General features: G+C 41.6%; 1 protein-coding gene across 1 annotated transcript; it reads left to right on the forward strand.

The window, feature by feature from the left end:
* The first annotated feature begins 3051 nt into the window (after window positions 1-3051).
* Window positions 3052-21300, forward strand: WDR75 (WD repeat domain 75). The gene is made up of 21 exons (XM_086615418.1): window positions 3052-3137; window positions 3289-3418; window positions 4248-4313; window positions 4990-5083; window positions 5817-5941; window positions 6264-6334; window positions 6885-7001; window positions 7584-7672; window positions 8478-8636; window positions 8979-9038; window positions 9128-9243; window positions 9708-9880; window positions 10741-10904; window positions 12258-12441; window positions 14367-14461; window positions 14880-14975; window positions 15551-15720; window positions 16301-16360; window positions 17507-17650; window positions 17731-17822; window positions 21058-21300. Exons 1-21 carry the CDS (start codon window positions 3052-3054, stop codon window positions 21263-21265), a joined length of 2499 nt encoding a protein of 832 aa, XP_086471544.1. The 3' UTR covers window positions 21266-21300.
* Window positions 21301-23875: the final 2575 nt, after the last annotated feature.

Raw genomic sequence — 23875 nt, forward strand, 5'->3', positions numbered from 1 at the left:
TGAATCAAAACATTACTTCAGGAGAGACAAAGGCAAATTTCTTCAGACTTGCACAGACAAACATACGAATTTTATATACTAGAAATGTAAATTTAAACAAATAAATCACAAAACCATACAAGGCCTCCATTTCAGCCAAATGAAAATAAACAACAGGTTAGATTACTTTTGCTCCTTACTCACTTGAACACCACAAACCAGATACTTTAAACATCTCCTACTATCTCAACCCCACAAAATTACTACAGGTAAGTTTTGGTGCTTCATGCACCTGTGCACCAAGCCACATTTTCCCCACCTAAAAGTACAGGTCATGACACTGAACTAAAAGGCTAAGTGCATTTAAACAAAACAACAAAAAAAAATTTTTTTAAACACACACAGGACTGCTGGTAAATTTATGGCAACCATTTTAACTCTGAATACAAAAATCTTTTAGACTTTTTAAAAATGAAATTCAAATACTATCAGTTGTTTCATGAAGTGAGACCTGACCATAAGTCGTATACATTACGTTACATTCATTAAATATGAGACAAAGTTTTCAGGATCAAATTTATTTATTTGTAATATTACAGTAGAAAGACACTCGAATGGATGACAAATATGTCAGTATAAAGTTTAAATTGGAAAAAAAAAAGAGAGAAAGGAGTAGCAAAGGAACATATAGCATAGGGCAGGAGCAAAGGCAGACAAAATAAACCATATGCCATCAGTACCCAGTGCGGAACACTGTTCCCCACAGCACAGTCATTGCCTTCAGCACTGCGTTTCTCTGCTTCCAGCAGCACAAGTTGATTCGTATTTTCCTTCCTACGCTTAAGGATCAAAACCCAGTAATGCAGTTACAATTAACGTGACTTCAGTAGCAAAAGATCATTTGGTAGTTACCATTTGGTATAAAGTAGATTCTTTTCTTCTGTAGGTGCACTCTCTAACTGCTGTAAATAACGCGTCCAAAGATATTAGTAGTGCTATTCTAAATATGGAACATTACAGTGAATTGGATTGTGTCACTACAGTACCCCTGGTATTTACCCTCCTACTTTGGGGGTAGTCTTGCATTCTACATGGTTTATCATCTTCAAAGCTTATGACTGACTTCTTAAAATGATAACATTAAATATGCATTACAGCAGTTCATAAAAACACATGCGTCAAATGCAGAAGGTACTTGCCTTTCTCCTTCATCAAGGAGAAAGTTAAACAGGCCAAGTTTCTTAGTTTTAACCAGGAAACTGACTAGAGTCAGTGCAGACTCAGACTACAGAAGTAATAAGACTTCCTAATCACAAAATTAATGTGGATTAAATTAAAGGGACTATCTTTTCCTAGAGACCTTGCTTTTTCCCCCATGACAGAACTCTGGCTTTACTCAGCATTGGTAGCTCAGAACTCAGTCATGTCCTATTGTCACACCCACACAGGAAGAGCATTAAAGCGCATCTGCCCTCACTTTCTAAAATATTCACTACAATGGGAGAATGACACTGCTGTTAAGCCAAACAACTGTAATTAGACAGAACTTGTAAATTCTGCTCTCAGCTCCACAAAGCACACAGTTTAATTGTCAAAGCATTTGAGATTAGGAGCCAAGTTTCTGGATGTTCCCTCACACCCATTCCCAGTTCCCTATAACCACGATGCTCCAATGCGCGTGCTACTCTTCCCATATGATCCTCATTTAACCGCCAAGCTAGAATTAAGTCAGCAATTATGAAAAGGACCTGACTTGGCCTACAGTAGGATAACCACAACTAGCCCTCTGGAATGCACCTGTTACTCTTATTTTAAGTGGGACTGGTTAAAAATAAATCACAAGCATACCAGAGATTGTTTCGATGGCGTAAACAGCAGTCAAAACCACACAGCTATGCAAGAATTGTACCTGCTATTCTAAAGCAGCAGTGAAGGGCCCAGACACCATAAATCGTGCCTTTTTCCAGACATTCAGATCGCTTCTGACAGTTTTCCTTCAGACATGAGAATATTATGTCCTCAGTAACTCAGCAAACCCATAATTCATCCAAGTCAGCGAACAACTGCAGTTTTAACAAAGCATAGCTCGCTCTTTCTCCTGCTCAGCCTTTTCCGCTCACTTAAACAAGGGAGATAAGCGTTTTTCCTCTCGCATTATCGCACCCGCCAACTCCGGATGCACTCGGAGCGCTCTCCCGGCAGCCGCCTGGCGGCCCGCGCAGCCCTGTGCCGCCGCTTCAGCAGCCCGCCCCAGGGGCCGGGACACTCGTGTGCTTGGGTGACCCGAGGCGAGCCAGAGCCGGCTGGTACCGCCGGAGCTGAGCGGCACCGCTCCTCCCGGGTCGGCGGATTCCTGCTCAGGCGCCCCCTCCAGCGCGGGAGCCGGGGAGGGCGGCCGGGAGCCGGGGAGGGCGGCCGGGAGCGGGGGAGGGCGGCCGGGAGCGGGGGAGGGCGGCCGGGAGCGGGGGAGGGCGGCCGGGAGCGGGGGAGGGCGGCCGGGAGCGGGGGAGGGCGGCCGGGAGCGGGGGAGGGCGGCCGGGAGCGGGGGAGGGCGGCCGGGAGCGGGGGAGGGCGGCCGGGAGCGGGGGAGGGCGGCCGGGAGCGGGGGAGGGCGGCCGGGAGCGGGGGAGGGCGGCCGGAGGTTCCTGCGGGAGACGTGAGCCCAGCGACAGCCGCGCTGATCGCCCCCGGGCGGCGGCGGCAGCGGCAGCGGCGGCACGGCACGGCACGGCACGGCACGGCACGGCACGGCACGGCACGGCACGGCACGGCACGGCACGGCACGGCACGGCACGGCACGGCACGGCACGGCACGGCACGGCACGGCACGGCCGCCCGCACCCGCCGCCGCGGAGACGAACGGACCTCCCTGAGGGGGCGCGAGCAGCCCGCCCACAGGACGTCACAGCCGAGGAGCCAATCGGCAGCAGCGCGAGACTCGCCCAGCCGCCGCGGCGGCGGCGGGCGGAGCTGACCGAGGCGCGCGGGCACCATAGAGTCGCGGCGGGCGGGGCCAGAGCGGCCGCCCCCGCCGGGGCAGGGGTGAAAGGTCGGGGGTAGCGCCGGAGGAAGATGGTGGCGCCGGCGGCGCTCCGCGTGGTGCGCTGCGGCGGCGGCGCCCTGCGCGGTGCCAGGGCCGTCTTCTCCGCCGACTCCAAGCAAGTGGGGCTGGGGGCTGGGCCTTCCTGGGCGGGGGAGCTCCGCAGCCCGGGTGGCTGCCGGCTGGTGTCGCCGCGCGTTGCCGATCCCGGGGGTGCGTGGGCCGCCTCTCCCGCCGGCGGCGCGGTAATGGCGTTCCTCCTCCTCCAGGTACCTGCTGTGCGCCTCCGGCGACTTCGTGAAGATGTACAGCGTGGCCACCGAGGAGACGCTGCGGGTGATGGGCGGCCACGGCGGCCTGGTGACGGGCGTCCAGCTCAACCCGCACAACCACATGCAGGTCTGGGGCGGGGGGGCGGTGCGGGGTGCCGGGGGGCTCAGCCCGCCTCGGCGGAGCTTGTGCGGCTGGCTGTAGCTTGGGAACGAGCTGGAAGCGATTCCAGCGTTTCCAAGCTGATGCTTCTCCTAAATCTGCCTGGAGGGGTAAACGCTGTATGTGTTTTCTGCGAGAAGAAATTGTGAAACAAAGCGTGGATCACACTTGTTAAATGAAATGACAGAAAAAATGGAAGTATCAGCAAGCTTTCCATTTTTTTGTGTTATTTAAAGGGAGGAAAAAAGCATGTGAGAACATCAGCGGCGTTCACTGTGGTTAGTGTTTGTCCTTGTCTGTCTGCTGATACAGGTGCAGATTTGACTAAATCCCTGCAATTGCCCAGTGACTTTCTGTCTACCTGCCTTCCTTGTGCACTGCTGCTCCTGCTCACTGTCCTCGGGGTTTTTTTGGTGTCTACATGTAAACAAGAATTACTTGCCAAGATGGGCTGCATCTCCATATTATCCATGGAAACGCAAATGCAAATGTTTAATAAATGTTCACATAGTGGGTATCTGTGCATTCTGTCAGTCTCAAGTGATTAGACACAAATACCTGTTGTTCGTTATACCCTTGTGAAAACGTATATTACAGACCAGAACAGTAGCGTTGTATTTCCATCACACTTTGTCTGAAGGCAGCGCAGAGCTGGTCTGTATCCTGTATTTTTGATAATTTACGCCACTTGGAATCGCAGTCCCATTGATCAGTCCTTCAATTTTTAAGATGTGATTTCATGTAAAAGCTGGTTTTTGATATATTACTTTAACTTCTACTTTTTTTTTCCCCTCAGCTCTATTCTTCCTCTCTGGATGGCAGCATTAAGCTGTGGGACTTCATGGATGGGATTCCCATTAAAGTATGTTGAGTTATTCCTGTTGAGCACATGTCAAAATTATTCTTGACCCGTTGACAGCAGAATAAGGATTTCTGCAGCTATTCCTACAAATGGTCACAGACCAGTCTGAGACGTGTCGTGCCATTAACACAGCCTGAAAACCATCTGTTTATGGCAGCAATAGAATGTGGCGATTGATGTGTGTGTCGCTGCAGAAATTCATGGTGATGCAGAACCTTTTGAGGAAAAAGATGGGTTATGTACTGACATGCAAATTGGCTACTTGCTGTAGTTCAGAGTCCAGTGTAGCTCTTGGGAAGTGTGCTGCAGTTTGTGATGTGCCAATAGTTGCTGATGGGATGGCTTGAAAACGTGGGCTGCGGGCTGTCCTGTTGCTCCTGTTTTCTGCTAAATAGAGATGCTTTCCTATAGATAGGCCTTCTTTGTATTAGGGGTAAGGTACCTTTAGGTTTTTCATCAAATCTGATGTCTTATAGTTTATTAGTACAGTTTTAATGTTTGTATTAGTCTTTGATAGAATAAAGGTCTATTTGTCTTGGAATTGAGAACATTAATACATCCAGATTTCTTTAAAGCGCATGTGTTTTCCTAAGTGCAAAAACTTAGCATTATTCACTGTTGAAAACCATACACACAAGTGTAACAATTGTTGACGTCCTCCTCTTTTTTTCCTCAGACTTTCACTGTAGGATCTGAACTTCTGGCACTGTATGCACTTGCTAGTTCTGAGGACTCGGTGTTTGTTGTCATCCCAAAGAGTGGTGAAAGAGGTACGGTGTGATTGGCATCATTCTTGTCATCCAAGTTGTGCTTTGTCTGAGCTACTGTCCTGTCAGTCAATGGTGTGCTGCAAGAATGTGCTTTCACATATTAATTTTGAAAATAGTTCTTAAATCTGGTGACAGATGTCTGCAGCCATGTGTTTTGTACCTTTTTTCCATTTTCATTCTATGTCAGCTATTTTTTTTCATATTTGCCTAGAAGAGTGCTTATCTTCACTTTTGAAGCATATACTGCGTGTACCTGATGTTGTAGATGCAATCAGTCTTTAAGCAGTGCTTACCATGATACAGGGTACACTACAGTACTTGAGATTTCCACTTTAAGCAGTATTAACATCAATAGACTTGTCCTATTTAACAGTATGCTTAGATATTTTTTCTTATAATTTTGTCCAAAATAAATATAGGCATACCTTTACCTTACCATATTGCTACGAATGTCAAAGCAAGAGAAAATATTATGCAACTTTGCTTGGTTTCTGGTTACAGTAGCACTGGTGTCTGCTCTCTAGTCCTGAATCTTCAGTACTAGTGTTTGAATCAAAATACCTGAAACAATTATTTTTTGAAAGGTATTACAAACTTTTTCAAACTTAAAAAAAAATATTGGAGGATACTAACATGTTAGTCTTAAGGTAGAATGGATGTAAATCCTCTTTGTAGGGGGTGTGCATAAACTTGTTCATAACAGCCTTTTGATAACAGATTTTTCTTTGGTCAGATACGTTCCAACTGGTCTCAGTTAAGCTGACAAAAGCAGCAGGCCAAGATTTGGAAGCAAAGGAATTGTCAGTGGTTTTGGATGGTGTGGATGCGTCACCAAAGCGTATTGCATTTGGAAGAGAAGTATATTCACCTTTTGGGTTTTTGTTCTTCTGTTGGGTGTTAGTTGGGTTTTTTTTTTTCCTTTCAAATGAACTGTATGCTGTTTATGCTTTTGTACAAGCACAGCAGCACTTGAACAAAACTGAAATTAAATGAATCTGTGTGTTTGTAAGACCTATGTTTGTTTTTATAACATAGAACATAACAATTATAGGAAAATATTTACATCGGCTTATATGTTACCTCCAGTTTTAAGTACTTCGTAGTGAAACATAATTATTTTTTTTCTTTCGTGTGTAAGAACATAATCTATATGTCCTAAGTTGCTGTTTTATTATAACAGGGTGAATATGTGGCATCAGTGAAGGAGATTAATCTCCAAGTTTATTTTTTCAAACAGAAACAGTTGAACAGGTAAGAATGAAAATGCCAGGTATTGATTGAGTCTGATATATCATCAATGTCTGTTAACTGGTGCTGTGTGCACATGGTATTTTATATTTGTCAGCAATCATTCAGTTTTATGCTGGAGGGGATGTAGTCAGTACATAAGAAGCTTCTGGTAGAGGCAGACAGTGATGTGCAGCAGTGGTATTGGTAGCTTCTCTTTTCAGCTCAGGCTTTTTTTTTTTTTTTTTGATAAATGCTTAGGCTGATGCTGGACTGAAATGAGTGACATAGTTTGTTCAGGGCCAAAACTGGGGCAGGGGGAGGATGAGGGGATAGAAGAAGAGAGAGAGAGAAAGAAGGAAAAATCTTTAAACTTGATTGAGGGCAAAGCACTGATGAAATAAAAGAGAAAAATAAGTCTGTCATTTTTTTGGAAGGTGCATGAAACTGTAACAACTTGGAGATGTTTAATTCTGCTAGTTAGAATTATGTGCATTATGAAGCATTGTTTAAAAAGAGGCGCCTAAACAAAAACTAATTCATATAATTAAAGTTACTTTATTAACTCTTGAAGGTTTTCTGTAAGTGCAGCGAAGACAAAAAGTGGAAACAATCACTTCAGTTGCGTAGCATGCCATCCTACGCAGGATTGTATTGCAACCGGCCATGCTGATGGAAAGATTCGCCTCTGGTATGCATGTTTTGATCCAGCTGTGTACCCCATAAACTGGTGTGACCGTAGGAATTCAGTGAAATCTGAGCAAAGCAGTCTGATTCCTCCGTAGTGTTGCCATTTTCAGAAGTCATAATGAGCAAAGAATGGCAGGCCCTGTAAACTGGCAGTTCTGACGCTGACTCCAGGGCACAGCTTCAGTTTAACAGCAGATGGGAGAATGTTCCTGTTAAGCTGTGCTCCACGAATCTAAACAGTATTTGAGAAAGGTAACGCAGGAGCAGCTGAAATAACTCCTTATGGGCAAGTGGAGTCCTCGGGCGAGCACGCTATTGGAATTGCGTGGTTCAGAACAGTACGCTCGCCAAGCTGCTCTGCAGCGCTGAGTTGCTCAGTGTGTCTGAGGTGGGCGGCATGCACCAGCAAGGCACCGAAAACCTGCTAGTGTGGTTCCTTCCCTCCCTTTGCATCACCTGAGCATACAAGAAACTGTAATCTAGAAGTCAGAGGAGAGGATGGTGTACTTGATTTGATATTTCCTTTTGTTTGCTCTGGTTTTGATGCTATGCTTAAAGAACTGTTCTGTTCCTCCCCATGTAGGAGGAATTTCTGCCACAAGAAAGAGTACACGTTTTCTACATTGCACTGGCATCATGATACTGTCATGGATCTAGCTTTTTCTATGGAGGGTGAGTAAAAAACACCAACAAAACCCTCAAAAAAAACAACAAACAAACAAAAAAACCCTCTCAGAGTTGAAGAGTTGCAGCAGAGAGGGAAAAATCAATAGAAGTTCGAGTTTGTCCACTTACTAACAAATAATTTTTTGAGTTTTAAATATGTTCAGAAAGGATCTGAAATAAAAATGGAAGTAGTTGTTATTTTTTTAATATATTTTGATTTGCATTTATAATGTCAAATATCTACTTTCTGGGGTAGAATGTAAAATCTAACCCCTCCTCTTACCTCTTTTCCCTCACCTCTGCTCTCCCTTCTCCCTCCCCTTTCATCATTAATACTGATGAGTTCTTGCCAGAGTCTTATTTGTATCCAAATAAAACAAGGCAGTCTTGTCTGAGCTCAAACCTAGTGTCAAAAGTACAGTTAACTTTCACCTGAAATGTGTGATCTGAACTATTCTCCTTAGGATATTTCTTACTGCATAGTACTTCTGGTAGAAGGAGAACAATTCAGCTATATTCTAACACAAATACGCAACTGATTCAGAGAGAAATGGGATCTATTACTCCCAAAGCATTGTTTAAAATTTACTGAAGGCATGAATTCTTGAATCTAAGTTTCTCTAGCAATTTAACATGGGATAATGAGAAACATATCTATGTGTGTTGCCCAGGCTAGATAGGAGAAGTAATTGCTTTGTATGTGACAGTTCAAGAAAGGTTTTTGAGAAACGTATGTTTGTCATAGTAAGCACATATGCTGATGATATTTTTTTAAGCAAAACCTCTAACTGCATTTTTCTTACTGGAAAAGGAACCAACTTGCTGAGTGGCGGAGTTGAATCTGTTCTAGTTGTGTGGCACAATGAATCAGACTGTCAGAAGGATTTCCTTCCTCGTTTGGGGTCTCCTATTGAGTACATCTCCATGTCGTCTGATGGCACGCTCTGTTGCACCTTGCATACAGACAACAGTAAGCAGAACATATTTTAAGTATCACTTAATGCAAAATGGAATGCAAATCTGTATGAGCTTTATTTTGTTCATTTCAGATGCATTAACTAGGTACTATGTAAAAGTTCAATATTGATTTGAAAGAAAAGATGCTTGAAGTGATCTTTCACTCTTTCATCAGTTCTGTGAATTTGCCTGGTGACTGCAATAACTTGGCTTTCCACCTTGACGTAGGGGGTCATAAATTGAGAAAAGATACCTTTATAGGATTAAGTGCAGTTGGTTAGGGTCCCTTCCCCACCATGAAATGTGGTTCCCTCACAGAAGCCTTTTGCAAGACTTTATCTGCTTTTCTTTTCAGGAATTACAATAATCAACAGCAACCTAAGATTTTCCAAAAGTATTCAAGGGCTAATCAAAAGTAAGTGCAATAAAATTTATCTTCCACTTAGAGGGCAGACTGTGTCACTTCCCATGCTAGGTCATTTGTCTTCTTATTTTTGTTTCCAGGTATGGACGTCAAGACAGGTCTAGTGGTTGATCCTAGAACAAAAGCTTTGGTCCTGAATGGAGAGCCTGGCCACTTGCAGTTCTATTGTCTCCAAAGCGACCAACAGCTGTTCAGTGTAAGTTGAGTGGGCTTACACTAAAACTTTAACTTACTCGATCAAGTGAGTTATGTATCAGAATTTATCTGAAGACTTAATATGGCAAGCATGAAAACAGCCATGTATTGTGAGACTGGATTCCAAGCTGAGATGTTTTCAGCTTTATTGCAGACTTCTTTTACTTGTTAAGCATAGCTAAATGTTGACAGCTGAATAAATACTTCGAAACAGTTTGCTGCTCCTGTTAAATATCAAAAAATTCTAGGTAAAATCCTTCTAAAATATCTTCCCCCCCCCCACCGCCATGCTTAACATTACTGTGGCAGGTACATGCCCTAATTATGCTTTCCTCACATTTTTTTATGCCACAGCCCATTCAGTTCTCATCAGTGCTTTAGAACATCCTTTCTCCATGGTTTTATGAATGATATTTCTACATCTGCAGTTGAATTTTGAAATTTAATTTTGATCTTGTTTTGCAGCTGGATATTGTGCAACGACAATACATTCATCAGGCAGGTTTAAAGCAGGCTGACTTGGTAAAAGTTGCATTTAGTCCACAAGGCAAGTGGTTAGCAACAGTAGAAGAGAGAGAAGAAGTAACTGACCCGGAGTTACAGTTGAAGCTGTGGTTCTATGATGAAGAAACACAAAGGTAACGATAACAGAGCTGGCCTTCTAGGTGTCAAAATCTCAGGTATCACACAAATATCTACATAGGCTTTGACTTGCAAAGGCAGAGTTTTTCCAGATCAACTAATAAAATTCCAGGGAAGACCCTAGGGAGGGTTTATCACATATGCTATGCACATCTGAAACAACGCACAGAGTTGAAGTAAATACAGATTGGAAATAATCACTCTGAATCTAATTTACGTAGATTAATCAGACAGGCTGTTTTAAGCATGGGACTTAAATTCACGTATTTACATGGTATTAAAAATCATGGACTTGACGGAATAGTTGTAGAGCTTGTTTAGTTTTCCCACCTCTGTCTAATCCATCATTAATTGATTGACCCTTCTAGAGTACAGAAGATTGTGACTTTATTGTTGATTTTTTTCTTTTTCTTCAGCTAACATACGCATCTGGTTCATACACTTTCCCCAATTTTCTTCTTTACCAAAACAAGAAAATAATTATATTTTAACTACAAATTGTTATTGTCTTAAAGAAGAGACAAAGCAAAACAAAGCTGATCTGTGCAGTAGCTCTGTGACTGATTTTTTGTTGTTGTTGTTGGTTGTGGGTTTTTTCATGTACTGGAAAGACTGTCCAGAGTTCATTCTGAATATTTGAGAGTGATGCTTGCTTAGTGTGCTGGGCTACAGTCTCTCTTGCTGTATGGAAATGATGAGGGAAATCCGATCTGTAAATGCAATACCATTTAGCTATCTAATTAGAAGTTCCTTTGATTCCTCTTCTCCCTGCCCCTTCCAGAATCATCTTAAACTCAAGTCTTCCCCAAGTTCCACGTGAAATAAAATAGCAAGCTTCTGTTTTCTTTTCCTATAGCTTTAAGCTGAATACTAGAATAAACATGCCCCATGAGGACCACATAACAGACATGTGCTTCCGTGACATGGATGAATTGGAAGATGACTCTCTGATACTGGTAACGGCTGGCAGAGACCGTGTGTTTAAAGTCTGGATGATGGTAGAAGACACTGATCCAGAAGGTGAGTATGGTCAAAACGTGACTTACTATTACTTGCCACCTTGTCATATGCTATAGAAATTTTGACCCTAACTTCATCCTTTCAGAACTAGACCCTCAAGTTTCGTTTATTTCTGCTGTTGCATGGACTATTGTGTTCTCCTGAGCATCCTCTGTGACGGAGTTTTTCTTTTCTCTTTTTTTTTGTAAATGATTCTAAGCCTAGATTACATCTTTTCTTAATGAGCAGATACATTGATCTTGAGTACAGTGTGGGCTGGGGATGAAATCTAAGGGGATCTGTTTGCTTCAACAAGGTAGTTTTGTATCTGTTGACTGGCCTCATCAAGGGGGTTTTCTGTGTGGGTTTTTTTTTTTAAGTGACTATACAGAGTTCTGTATCATGACGTGTAAAAAGTACAAATTAGCACTGGCTCCTGTGGTGTATTTCCGCTGCCCAGTGGAAGCAGAGTAGGAGTGCTCAGGTAGAAAGACTCAACATGCTGCAGCTTCTGTGCAGCAAATATTAATAAAGTAATTAGTTCATAAGTAGAATATGCCCTGGCATGTTTTTATTTGCAGCAGATCTCTTACTGTGCCTCTAGATGGTGCCATGCAGTTTGAAGGAGTGAATTGTTGGTGGTGGTTTTTACAGGCAGGTCTTTTAATCATCAACTCGTAGCCATTATATAAAGGATATCTTAGCATAGGGTGAACTTTTTTTCCTTTCTTTCCTCATCCTACTCGTATGTTTCAAAAGCACGCTGTATTAATTTATTTATACTGGGAAATGTATGTTATCTGGTAAGTACATCACTTTGCTTCTGTTTATTTTATGGTAATTATCAACAATGGGAAAGGTATCCCAACTGAACGCGCTGGCAGATTAACCAACACAAGGAGGCATGCTGATGGGACACTTCGTGATCCTCAAACTTCATATAAATGAACCATGAGCTGCTTTGGAGTCAAATGCAACTCATGTTCAAATTTTTAGTAATGCTGATATTCTTGCTACAGTTTTAAAAGAATAGTATGTTTCAGAATGCCAAATGTTGAATTTACTTCAGTATCTCTTTTTTTTTTTCCCTAACATCTACCTATTTGAGAGCACAGTTAATGCAGGTGACAAAGTAAACATGAGTATTGTACTGTGTCGGTCTCAGGTTTCACTGTTCAAAGGCAAAACTGAGGACAAATGGAAAAAAAACCTACTAGACGTTTCTTGTACTAGAACAGGACACATTCTCTGTACTCTTCAAAAAGATAAGCCTTCTGAAACAAAACTATCTTGCTCTTGAGTCTGTTTTGCAGCCCTAATACCTGAATTCTTCATGTATAGACTTGAATTAACTAGCTTGTTTATTCAATGCAGCGCAGCAAAGCGTGAGCTGGAGCTGTGACTTCGTAGGCAGCTACCACAACTACCAAGCTACTAACTGCTGTTTCTCAGAAGATGGCTCTTTGCTTGCTGTTAGCTTTGAGGAAACTGTCACTCTATGGGATTCAGTTACTTGGGACCTTAAGTGTACGTTTTGCCATCCACCTGGAAAAATAAGGTATGTTTTTCATCTGGTGTTTTTGTGCCTTGCTTGAACTCTTGGAACAAAAAGAATCAATTCATAGTAGACCAGGTTCTCATATATGTTCATATAAACATTTAATTTAACAGTCTTAAGTTCATATATAGAAAAGACTCTAAACCAGCTTTTAGGTGGTTGGTAACTTACGGTTAAAATTAAGATCAAGCTTTGCAGTTTCATCTTCTTACTTGCTTATGACTCGTGTACCTCCCATACTCAAATACGTATCATTGGGCACACAGTAGTGTGTTACTAGCCCTTCTCTTTCCCCCCATTAATCTAGGGATGAATCAGAGTACTGAAAAAGTATAAATATAAGGAGTTTGTTCTTTATTCATGTATGTATGCATGCAAATAGAAATTATATCAATAAACCGTAAAGGCATATTGACCTTACTATCTGTATTATAAAATATATATATATATCTTGATCCTTTCTAACCTCAGTTGGAAAATCCATGGTTGCCTGGCAGACTATCCCAGCATGCTCCATTGTGTGCTGTGATGATAAAAGACATCCTGAAGGTCTAGATACCGTTCTGCCGTGTAAGGATAAGGAGGACTGGCATAGGCTGATGGTAGAGATAATGATAGAGACTCAAAGAATAGGACAGCCTTAATACTGAGCTTCATGGACTGTGCAAATACACAGCGGTTTCTCATCTAGGTAAAGTATCATTTTTCTCATGATGATCTTGAAAAAATATGGCAATAGGTGACCTCACTGGTTCATCTACTTAATCTCTGTGCCAGATCTCTGTATCCATACAATTGCTGAAACAGGAAGATGCTACAAACCTTTTGTAGCATTCTCTTTCAGTGCCATGAAGTTTTTCTAACTGCTTCTCAGACTTGCTTCTCAAAGTTACTACTGCAGTAACGTGAGAGGTATTTCATATACACGCTTCCAGGAAACACCCAAAATGGAACACAAAACATTGTGCCGTCACAATGTTTTAAGACTCTGACGTAAAGAATCATAGAAGATACGGAGATTTCTCTCTTCTGTATTTTTGTGTGTATGTTTGTAAGCTTTTCTTTTGTGTGATCAAGTCTGTGTTGTTTATACTGGTCCTCTAAGATTAGAAATTGAGAAACATGATTCTAAAACTGGCGTGCAGGAAAATCGTGGGAGGCATGTAAGCCACATCTTTACTGTGCCTATGGAGAAGACGCCACTGTACCAAACTGTCTAGAGACAAGTTCTTCCCAGGTGTCCTGGTTTCAGCTGGGACAGAGTTCTCCAGCTGCTCCTTCTGTAGCCTTTACTGTATGCTGTATTAAAGGGAAATAAATTACTCCAGGACTATATTAAATGACTGCATTAATTGCATAACTTCAGAGGGCTATGTTTTACTATAGAAATTCTGTCCCTTACTACCTTTTTTGAAAACGTTCTATAGCATTAGAAATCAAAAGGCTGTTCTATTATTTTCAAATAAGAGAATGAGAAGTTAAAATATATGAAAACAAATCACACTCTTGCTTCAATTGGAGCTGCCCATACCTTTTCTTTTTACTACTCCTCTCTTTCTAGTGCTTAGAACAATAGTAGGAATTCTTTAAATATGGAATTTATTTTCTAGTCCCAATGTGTGAGCACTTACTTATGGGTTTGTAACTTATTTAAATCTTAAACTCAGTTCTTGAAGTCAGAATGTTGTAGGAACATGTAATCCTTATAGACTTACGCATACTTTTAAATCTCCCAGACCTATCTGGTTGTTGTGTGTGAAGTTTCATGCCACTGGAGGTGAAAGCAAAAAGCAAACGTGTTCTGATTTAAATAGCAGAACTAAATCTTAACTGAATGTTTTTGTGACTTGTGAGTCATTAATACACAGAGAAAGAAAAATGAAATCTGAAGGTCACTAACTTGTTTTGACTTTTTACTTCTGTAGGAACATCTGCTTTGGGAGACTAACATGTTCCAAGTACCTTATTGGTGCCACTGATCATGGCTTTCTGTGTTGCTGGAACCTGCTCAGTTGTGCATGTAAGATCAGCTTAAATGTGTGCTGGAGTGGTAATATTTAACACTTGAATTTACTATGAAACCTTAAAATAATTCCAGTTTGATTCCAGATTGATCCACTACAAAATGTCTTGTGGAAATGTAATGATTCTCATACTTAAGTCAAAATAGTATCCTGTCCAGAGTGCATGTGCTTTGTGTGCATGTGCGTAGTAAATTCTAAGCTAGATGATTGGTAATACAGTAACAGCTAGTATTTCCTACGTTTGTGTAGGAGTTGGTAGTGTTTGTTTACTTTTACTCATCTGGGCATTATTAAAGTTGCTGCCTCTTCCAGGGGTTAAGGCCTCATGTGTTGTTCCCATTTGTTTGGCAAAGCAGTGGGATAGAACTGAATGCCACCTTTTCATGTCTGGCTGTTGCTGTGTTTGCTTTTCAGTGGAATGGAGTGCCCACCTCAACGTCCTAGTTCTGCAACCTGATCCCCTTTCAGAACATATTGCTGCTGTCTCATGGCTCTCAAAAGAGTCCAGCTGTAAGTACAAAGGCTTCTTTGACAAGCAATAATCATCAGTGGAATTTAAAACTGTGAAAACATAATTTCTAGAAAAGGTTTTCTTAGAATTCAGCCCCATGAAAGCTATAAGACAGACTTGAGCCTGTGTTTGCACTTGTGGAAAACTGAGCCAGCAGTCAAGTAAAGTGTGTTGGGTCCTCATCTTTTCTTCCAACAGTTTGTTTCCAGTACAGGATATAGCACAGGATTAACCGTGCTCTCTAGGTGAGGATCTTGAATGTTCTTGACCCTCTCCTGTAAATGCAAAACTGTGGTTGAACTGTACAGCTACGTTTTAGAGCTTTGACTATAAATTATGATTACTCTTCCTAGAGCTACTGTTCTACAGAAATGTTAATGTATGTCCTTTGGATTAAATACTGTGAAAGGTACCTGCTATTATGCAATAAGGTTATCCAGTTATAATTCCTGCAAACTAGTGCTTAAAGACAATCTGTCCAGCCCTTAACTGGCTATCGTACATGGGGCTTCGACAGCTATCCAGGAAGGTAAGAATTTCATGATTTAAAGAGAAGACATTCTTGGTTTTGCAGTGTTTGTGTTTAAACCAAATGAGCCACGGCCAATCTATATCCAGAGAAACCTTTGTAAAGAAAAGATCCAGCTTGCTGCCTTCGTTCCAAGAGACGAACCTGAAATAATTGGCTCAGAAAAATACCTTTGGCTAAGAAGATCCCAGCTGTTCTTTCTTACGGATACACAAGTAAGAAACAGCAATTGGCAGATGACTCCTGGGGAAAAAGTATCTTCCTGAATGGATTGATAAAAATTTCAAGTTCTGCTGTTGAGTGTGAGAGTTTCTTTTTGTGATTTCAAGGTAGCATTAAGCCATGCTTTGTTCTGTATTAAAAGCTTTCAACTGCCAAAACAGCTGAAGTTCAAAATTGATTATTTACAGGTTTTCTACTGCTAATAGTTTCTGTTGCATAATTCATGAAAGAAACTAGACAATTTGGGAACATTGCCTGTGCTGTTTAACTTAAAACAGCTTCTAAGTGGTTGTTTATTGCTGTTTATCCAAATGTTTCATATAGTGTTCAGTTTTCCCTGTAATTTGTGGGTGGGTGGGGTTTTTTGTGTGTTTTCCTAAAAAGTCTATATAGAGATTCTAGGTCCATTGCCACTTCCTTCAGTTTCTTTATAAAATAAAGAGGAGATGTGTTTGCCTCTTCCACTTGACTAACAAAAGCTTTTGGGCCAGTCGGAAGCTTCCGTAGGCAAGGCATGGAAATATGGAAAGTAGTTTCACATACTATAACTCTGCTGCATCATCTGTGTTCTAGGAGCTGTTGACGCTTAGCACAAAGTCTCTAGAAGAAAGGCTTACGCCGTCAAGCAAACAGGTACCTTTTATAGAAGTTGACAGAGATGTGCAGAGCAGTTCAAAATTCTGTTGGTGTTCAGTTTGTCAGATTCAAATTCCCTCCTGTCTTGAAAATGCACACCAGATCCCTCGATGGAGTCATAGGCACTTAACTGAAGGGGCAGTAATCTGTATTTACTTATTTTTTGATAGAATTGCTGCTTGTGAAAACCTTTAAAAAGGAAAAAAAAAAAGTATTAGTAAGCTACTCCCTCCTTTTCTCATTTCCCCTGAACAAAAAAAATGGTATTTTTCTAAAAGGATTCAGGTTACACAAGTGAAGCAAAAACACTTGAGGTTTGAATAAGCTCTTTCCTTATCTTGGTTTCTTTAACACTTGGAACCTTGAGTGTGGCCCGAACTGCGCTTTCTGATGAGGATGAACACTTGTCAGTCAAGGAGGATGAACACTTGTCAGTCAAGGAGGATGAACACTTGTCAGTCAAGGAGGATGAACACTTGTCAGTCAATTGTGACTTACCAGTGAGAAGGAATTTCAAAATTATGTTTCAGGATGTACTTCTTCGGAGAAGTAGTCTGGGAAATTCAATCTTTTAAATTCATGTTGAAGTATTTCATACCCACTGAACAGAATAGAACAATAGCACTTGATTGATTTGGTTGATTAGATAAAATAGAAGTTAATCCAATGGGAATATGTTCCAGTCAGTTTTTTGGGCAGGTGGGGGAATAATTCAGTACTCAGATTAAAGTATATTGATGTAGGAAAATGCCAGAAAGGAGGTTGCCATGTTTTCCTTCCAGTTACGTAATTAAATCATTCAGCAGATGATGGTGGGGTATAAATGATCTTTTAGTCATAAGTAGAATCTGAAAGCCATGCTTATTTTTTCTGGCACACGCACTAACTGCTGTATTTGGAAGTTAATTGGTACATTAAACAACTAAAATCTGGTGTTCTTGAGTGCAGATCCTGGAGAGTTTTGCTTCCTCCGTGTAAGACTCTCTCAGGATGCCTGACAGAGGAGTACAAAGAGCCATATGGCTCAGTTGAGTTAAATTTGAGTTTTGTCACCTAGGTTGATTCTGAATGTTGGTAACTCAAAATCAGGTAGAACTTAGATTTGTGACTCTCAAATTCTACTTAAAACTTCACTTTTTCAAGCTGGCAGTAGAAGAAAGTCTTCTTGTGACTCCATTTAGCGTGCTATTGGGAAAGCACAGACATCAGCAATCGCAAGAGGATACAGACCTTGGAAAACTAGTTGTTCGTCATAAGCGTGAGCAAGATTCACCCGCTGTCAAAGAGGTAGGAGTAATTACAGTAAGTGTACAAACAAAATCATGACCAGCAAAAGCTTTCATAAAGCTTCTCTTTTATCTTTTCAGCTTTTGCACACTCCAGCCCATGTTTTGCCATCTGCTTCCTTCCTCTGTCCTATATTTATTAATTCATTGCTCATCTCCAAAGAGAACAAAAGGTAAGAAAAATTGAAGAACCTCTCCTTAGTTTATTAAAGTTGTTATAAATCATGTACATCTTTGTATAAAGTGTAAAAGCAGTTTCCTAACACTCTTTATTCTTCTGTTGACGTTAGTAGAATGCTTTATTGTGGCAAGATTTTTTTAAAACAACTCGTTTTTTGGGAGATATGTGGATTGGCTGTTTAGTTATTGGCTCTTTTGTTGCTGTTATTTTTGCTGCTGTTTGGCATAACGTGCTGGTAGGCAAAATGTTGCCTTTGGTACTCAAATGTTCTTCATGAATTTAATTTTATTCCAGGGATTTAATGTTTTTAGTGGTATTTTTGGATAAAGGTCAGATTCTCAACTTTATTTGATATTATGATGATTTCCCAAGTGGTTGGTGACAGCCAACATGGCTTCACTAGGGGCAAGTCGTGCCTGACTAATTTAGTGGCCTTCTACGACAAAGCTACAGCGCTGGTTGACTTGGGTAAAGCAACAGATGTCATTTTCCTGGACTTGTGCAAGGCGTTTGACACTGTCCCACATGACATCCTTGTCTCTAAAATGGAGAGACACGGATTTGACAGATAGACCACTTGGTGAATAAAGAACTGGCTGGATGGTCGCACTCAAAGAGTTGTGGTCAATGGTGCGATGTCTACATGGAGACCAGTGTCAAGCGGTGTTCCTCAGGGGTCTGTTCTGGGTCCAGTGCTGTTCAACATCTTTGTCAGCGACATGGATGACGGCATTGAGTGCACCCTCAGTAAGTTTGCTGATGATACCAAGTTGTGTGGTGCTGTGGACTCACTTGAGGGAAGAGATGCCATCCAGAGGGACCTTGATAGGCTTGAGAATTGGGCCAGTGCAAACTGCATGAGCTTCAACAAGTCAAAATGCAAGGTCCTTCACCTGGGTCGGGCCAATCCTAGGCACAAATACAAACTAGGCACAGAGTGGGTTGAGAGTAGCCCTGAAGAGAAGGATTTGGGGGTGTTTATAGATGAGAAGCTCAACGTGAGCTGGCAGTGCGCTCATGCAGCCCAGAAGGCCAACCGCATCCTGGGATGTATCAAGAGAAGCGTGGTCAGCAGGTCAAGAGAGGTGATTCTCCCCCTCTACTCTGCTCTTGTGAGACCCCACCTCGAATACTGTGTCCAGTTCTGGTGTCCCCATCGTAAGAGAGACATGGATTTGTTGGAGTGTGTTCAGAGGAGGGCCACAAAGATGACCCAGGGGCTGGAGCACCTCTGCTACGAGGACAGGTTGCGGGAGCTGGGATTGTTCAGCCTTGAAAAGAGAAGACTTTGGGGGGACCTAATAGCTGCCTTCCAATACCTGAGGGAAACTTACAGGAAGGCTGGGGAGGGACTTTTTACAAGAGTGTCCACTGATAGGACAAGGGGAAGTGGGTTTAAGTTGAAGGAGAACAGATTTAGATTAGATTTTAGGAAGAAATTCTTCAGTACGAGGGTGGTAAGACTTCGGAATAAATTGCCCAGAGAAGTTGTGGATGCCCCCTCTCTGGTGTTCAAGGCCAGGTTGGACGGTGCCTTGAGTAGCCTGGTCTAGTTGAGAGGCGTCCCTGCCCATGACAGGGAGGTTGGATTAGATGATCTCTGAGGTCCCTTCCAGCCTATGCCATTCTATGATTCCTGCATAATTCTTGGTTTCAGTTTCGAAGCATACCAAGAACTTAGTCCATAGGTTTAATCGTAACAGTTTGTTTAGAACTCAGATTTCATTCCTAATTAAGCTACAAAATATGAGTGTATACTGTGAACACAGTTAGCTAAGCTTGTCTTGCAAAGCATTAATCCCAATTTCATGGAGTAGTTTGATAGGGACTTGAAATGTATTATAGCTTGCTTGCTCCCCTGAGATCAATGTATGCTGCTAGAAAATGAATGCAGGCATAGGGGTTAGGATTGTAGTCTTGTATTAGGATTAATATCTTGTCAGTTACACTGAAGCCAGTTAAATGCCTGCATTTTCTGTGCAATCTATTCTTGAAGGTGTCTAATGAAACACTGCCAGGCCAGAGATGAAAGCGTGTCATTGGTATCAGCTGCCATCCTGAGTTGGTGAAAACCAGTGAGAAGATGGTTTATGCTGCCAGGGTTTATGCAGAAAAAACCACCAGTTTGAGTAGTTTTTGCATGTGTGTTATATAAGCATAAAAGCACTAGAATCAGTTCTGCTACACTGTGTTGCTCAGTATTGCTTGTTTTCTTTCTGGATGGCACAAGTAAAAGTCTTTTTGCCATGTCAACAAAACACTGGCACAGAGAACGTGGAGAAACTTGCGTGTCGTTTCAGTACTGAAAAATTTGGGAGTTCAGTGGCCTGTGCAAATATTTGCACATGTAGAGCTTGTACTTTGACACTGGTAATTAGTGTGACTGCACGTTTAAAGTTACATAGAAGGGCTGTAGGATTGGGCTCTTGAGGGATGACAAGAATATATCACTGTATAGATTAACTTTCTTATTAATGTTAAATCATTTTCTTTCCCTTGGCATTATAATATCAATGTATTACACATGTTTCACCATGTACATTTTTGTGAGTGATAAATAGCTTGTATTAGAACAGATGATTTTTAGGAGACCAGTACTGTTTTGCCATGCAGGTTATTCCTAATGAGATCCGGAATATTTATAAAACAGGCGTTGGAATTCATACTATTAACACATTGTAAATAGTAAGTGTTCTATATAATTCTTTGGAAGTGTGCTTTCTACTTCAGCACAAGTTGAATTCTTAAATCAGAAGGGAGCAGCCACTTTAGGCACCTCCCTATGTTTAAAAAAAAAAACCTCAAAGAAACCCACCTTTTTCTGTTCTAGTAACACCCTAGGTATTGTAGCAATTTTTAAGACCAAGTGACCTCTTTTAGATTTGAAAGAGAAAAATGGCCTTCTTGAATATTGTCGCATCTGCCACTGTATCCAATGTTTCTAATGCTAACAGGAGTGTGAGATTACAACTTTTTATATCATGCTGATCTGCCTGTTCTGACATTATGTATTGCATCTGAAGAGGGAAAAATATTTTCATAAGTTTACTTAAAACAGAGGACAGCTATTTGAAAAATGGCTTGTAATTGAGATGGCAAGAGAATTATAGTAGTTTGTAAGCAGCCCAAGATTTAAAAAAAATAAAATCTAATATTTCCTTAGTTTTTTGCATGATAACGTACCCGTTAATTTCATTGAGTTGTTCCAAATTATCTGCCTCTTACAGAGCTGAAGAAGTTGCTGATGAAGTAGAAATGGAAAGTGAAAAAACAGAGGATGATTCAGATGAGGAAGGAGATGTTACTGAAATGGAACAAGAAGATACAAGCCCTATGGAATTATTAGGAGAGATGACGTGTAAACTGTCTAAATCCCAGGAAAAAGAGCTACGAAAAATAAGAAAAATGGACTACAGTTGGATATCAGCTTTCTAAACAGACATCTTGTGGTTTTTATACTGTAAAGTGAAGCTTTGTGGATTAAATATTCTTCAAAAAGATCTTTCAAGTCCTTTGGCCATAAATTTTAGCAGCCTCTATTTCCCGAAGAAATGAGAACTGAGAGTAGGGATTTGAAAAGCTGGTTCTGCTCCTAGTTTATTAGTGATTCTCTGTGACCTTAGAAAACGTTTAACCTGTGGGGTGTTTTTTCCCCTTGCACGTGTATTTAAAGGGCAATAGCAAAACGTTATCTGACTCGTGATCAGTTAGCAGAGTGACAGCTAAGCTGCTGAAAATCTCCCCCACTGAGGCTGGGCTACTGATGGCAAAGCAACAGCAGCAAACAGCTCCAGTTAATAGGACTACTTAATTCTTAAGATCTGGTAGGGGAAATCAGGATAGTTCTTAGTAGTGCTGTATGCAGGTGAGTAACAAGTCTCCTCCTCAGGAGTTCCTCTCTAGCTGTTGAGACAGATGACAAATGGTTTAATGTGCCTTATTCTAGAATACAGATACCCACATGTTCGCTGGTGTTTCATAGAGTATGGAGATTCTTAGGAATAGGGTGCTTAATGTGCGGAGCATAATGAGACCTTTCCAAATATTAAGAAAACTGCACCATGTAGGAGATGTGTCTGTTTTCCTGAGAGCCAGCTTAGTAGGACTCTCATGCATCAGCTATGGTTTCTCTCTATCACTTCGCTGTACGTATCAGAGCGTATAGTTAGTTTGAAGTAGTAAATTTGAAGGCCTACAAGTGAATACAGCCTCATGTGGTGTTGCAGTATGAAGGCAAGCTGATGGAAATTGCACAGGTCACTAAAAGCTCTGGGGAAACAATTTTGCTAGAAACACTGAGATTAAAAAAGTTGGAAATGGGAACTATACTTTGACTCTTGTCAGTGAAAACCATGCTTTCCTTGCTTCGCTGCTGTCTTGAAAGCAAAGTGGAGGACCATTTCCTCCCTCTCCTTTTGTAACACCATGTATTGGAAGGCAAGTAGTGGCAACACTCTTTACTTTTGGATGGGTGAATCCTACAACAGGCAAAATCTATCACTTCCATCCATGTATGGAAAATATTGAAATTCATCCTTAGCCATAAAGGAAAGCACCTTAGACTGATCTTGCTGGCAAGTTTATTTCTCACATTTTAATATGAATTTCTAGTAAGCAGCGCTGACCCTTGACATTCTGACAAGTCGACCCGTCGTTCAACTCCGTATTGAGCAGTTCAGACTGAAAGCCAGAGACTGATGTTGTAGCATCACCTAGAATGTGATGCAGCAATGACTTCACCTCTGTGTTTACCAGTGAGGTGTGTTGTATGTTAGGGCTGCCAGGGTAAGGGTGTGGGGCGAGTTCTCTGCTCTGAACTCAGTTTTATTAAAAGGACAAATTCAAAGCCACTTTTTAAGATGCTAGTAAGCAAGTATTGCTATAATGCATCTCTTACCTGGGCAGCCCCTCGCAGTGGACGGGAGGGCAGAGCCACCCCTGCAGCCACTCTTGATCCTAGGTAGGCTGACCCCTGGTGAAGTCAGACCCCCCCACCCATAGGTCCTCAATCCCAAGAAATGGAAAAGCTGCCTTCTTTTAGCCAGGTGGGGTCCTTCCCCTGAAAGGACGCAGGTTCTGTAATGGTCAGAAGAAAGCTGGTGCCTCACGCTCCACCCAGCTCCTGTGCTGCCGGGTCAGGAGCAATGACGCAATCCCTCGCTGATGACTACGGCACACAGATACGGCTTTTCCCCCCCTTGGCACGCCTGCCTTGCTGGGTTTGATTTACCCAGCTTGTCTTTGTGACAGCTGAGGGCAGTGCTGTTAGCAAGACCGTGTGATCTTTGTGTGTAGTCATCACCGGCAAGAAGCTTCCAGAAATAAAAAGCCTTATATGCAGATCTACATGCAGTACATGAAGTAACACCCAACAGAAATACACGGATGAACAGGGACAGCGGGCTCGTGTCAAAGCAGTTGGAGACAAAGACTTTGTACTCTGGAATACAGCGATGGTTTGTAAACAGCCACTGCACTGAAGAGAGCTATTAAAAATAAGTCTACTGATAGGTCTGAGTGCTGGCTGAATCAGAGTCAAAAATTAGTTTAAAACTAATTTTTACAGAAAAGTGGAAAAAAACTAGTGTATTTATTTTGTTCTAAAAATTTTACAATCATGGATGCTGAAACATGAACGTGGGGAGTATAAGCACGCTTCAGCAGCCCTAACTTTGCATAAAGAGCCTTACTTAGAATTTGTTTCATGCAACTTAGAGTGAACTGCCCGATGACAGTGTGTTGCATGCTCTTTAATGTCTGATTAGAAGGAAATATAATGTGAAAAATACACAATTTATCGTTACAGTTTCAGACCAGGCTGGCTAGGGTTAACCTCGTTACTTGGCAGCAAAGGGCTTCTGCAGCTTCTCGTACAATAAAGTTACGTACCACAGCTCTTCTTCAGACTATTTATTACTTCTGACTGAGGGGCAGCATTTTCTTCTGTCATGGATTACTTACATAGCGCTATGACTTTTAAGGAAAGATTTTCATATTTTAGGCATTTTGGTTTGTTGTTTATAAGCCTTGGTATGACAGAAAAAT

This window comes from Tauraco erythrolophus, chromosome 8 (assembly GCF_009769465.1).
Source record: "Tauraco erythrolophus isolate bTauEry1 chromosome 8, bTauEry1.pri, whole genome shotgun sequence".
In the NCBI taxonomy this organism is placed as follows: Eukaryota; Metazoa; Chordata; class Aves; order Musophagiformes; family Musophagidae; genus Tauraco; species Tauraco erythrolophus.

Bases quoted from the DNA above. Each gene is read 5' to 3' on its own strand.
- WDR75 (XM_086615418.1), top strand. From the start codon at position 3,052: ATGGTGGCGCCGGCGGCGCTCCGCGTGGTGCGCTGCGGCGGCGGCGCC. The intron at 3,138-3,288 runs GCAAGTGGGGCT...CTCCTCCTCCAG, and splicing joins GTCTTCTCCGCCGACTCCAA to GTACCTGCTGTGCGCCTCCG. The intron at 17,651-17,730 runs GTAGGAGTAATT...TTATCTTTTCAG, and splicing joins ATTCACCCGCTGTCAAAGAG to CTTTTGCACACTCCAGCCCA.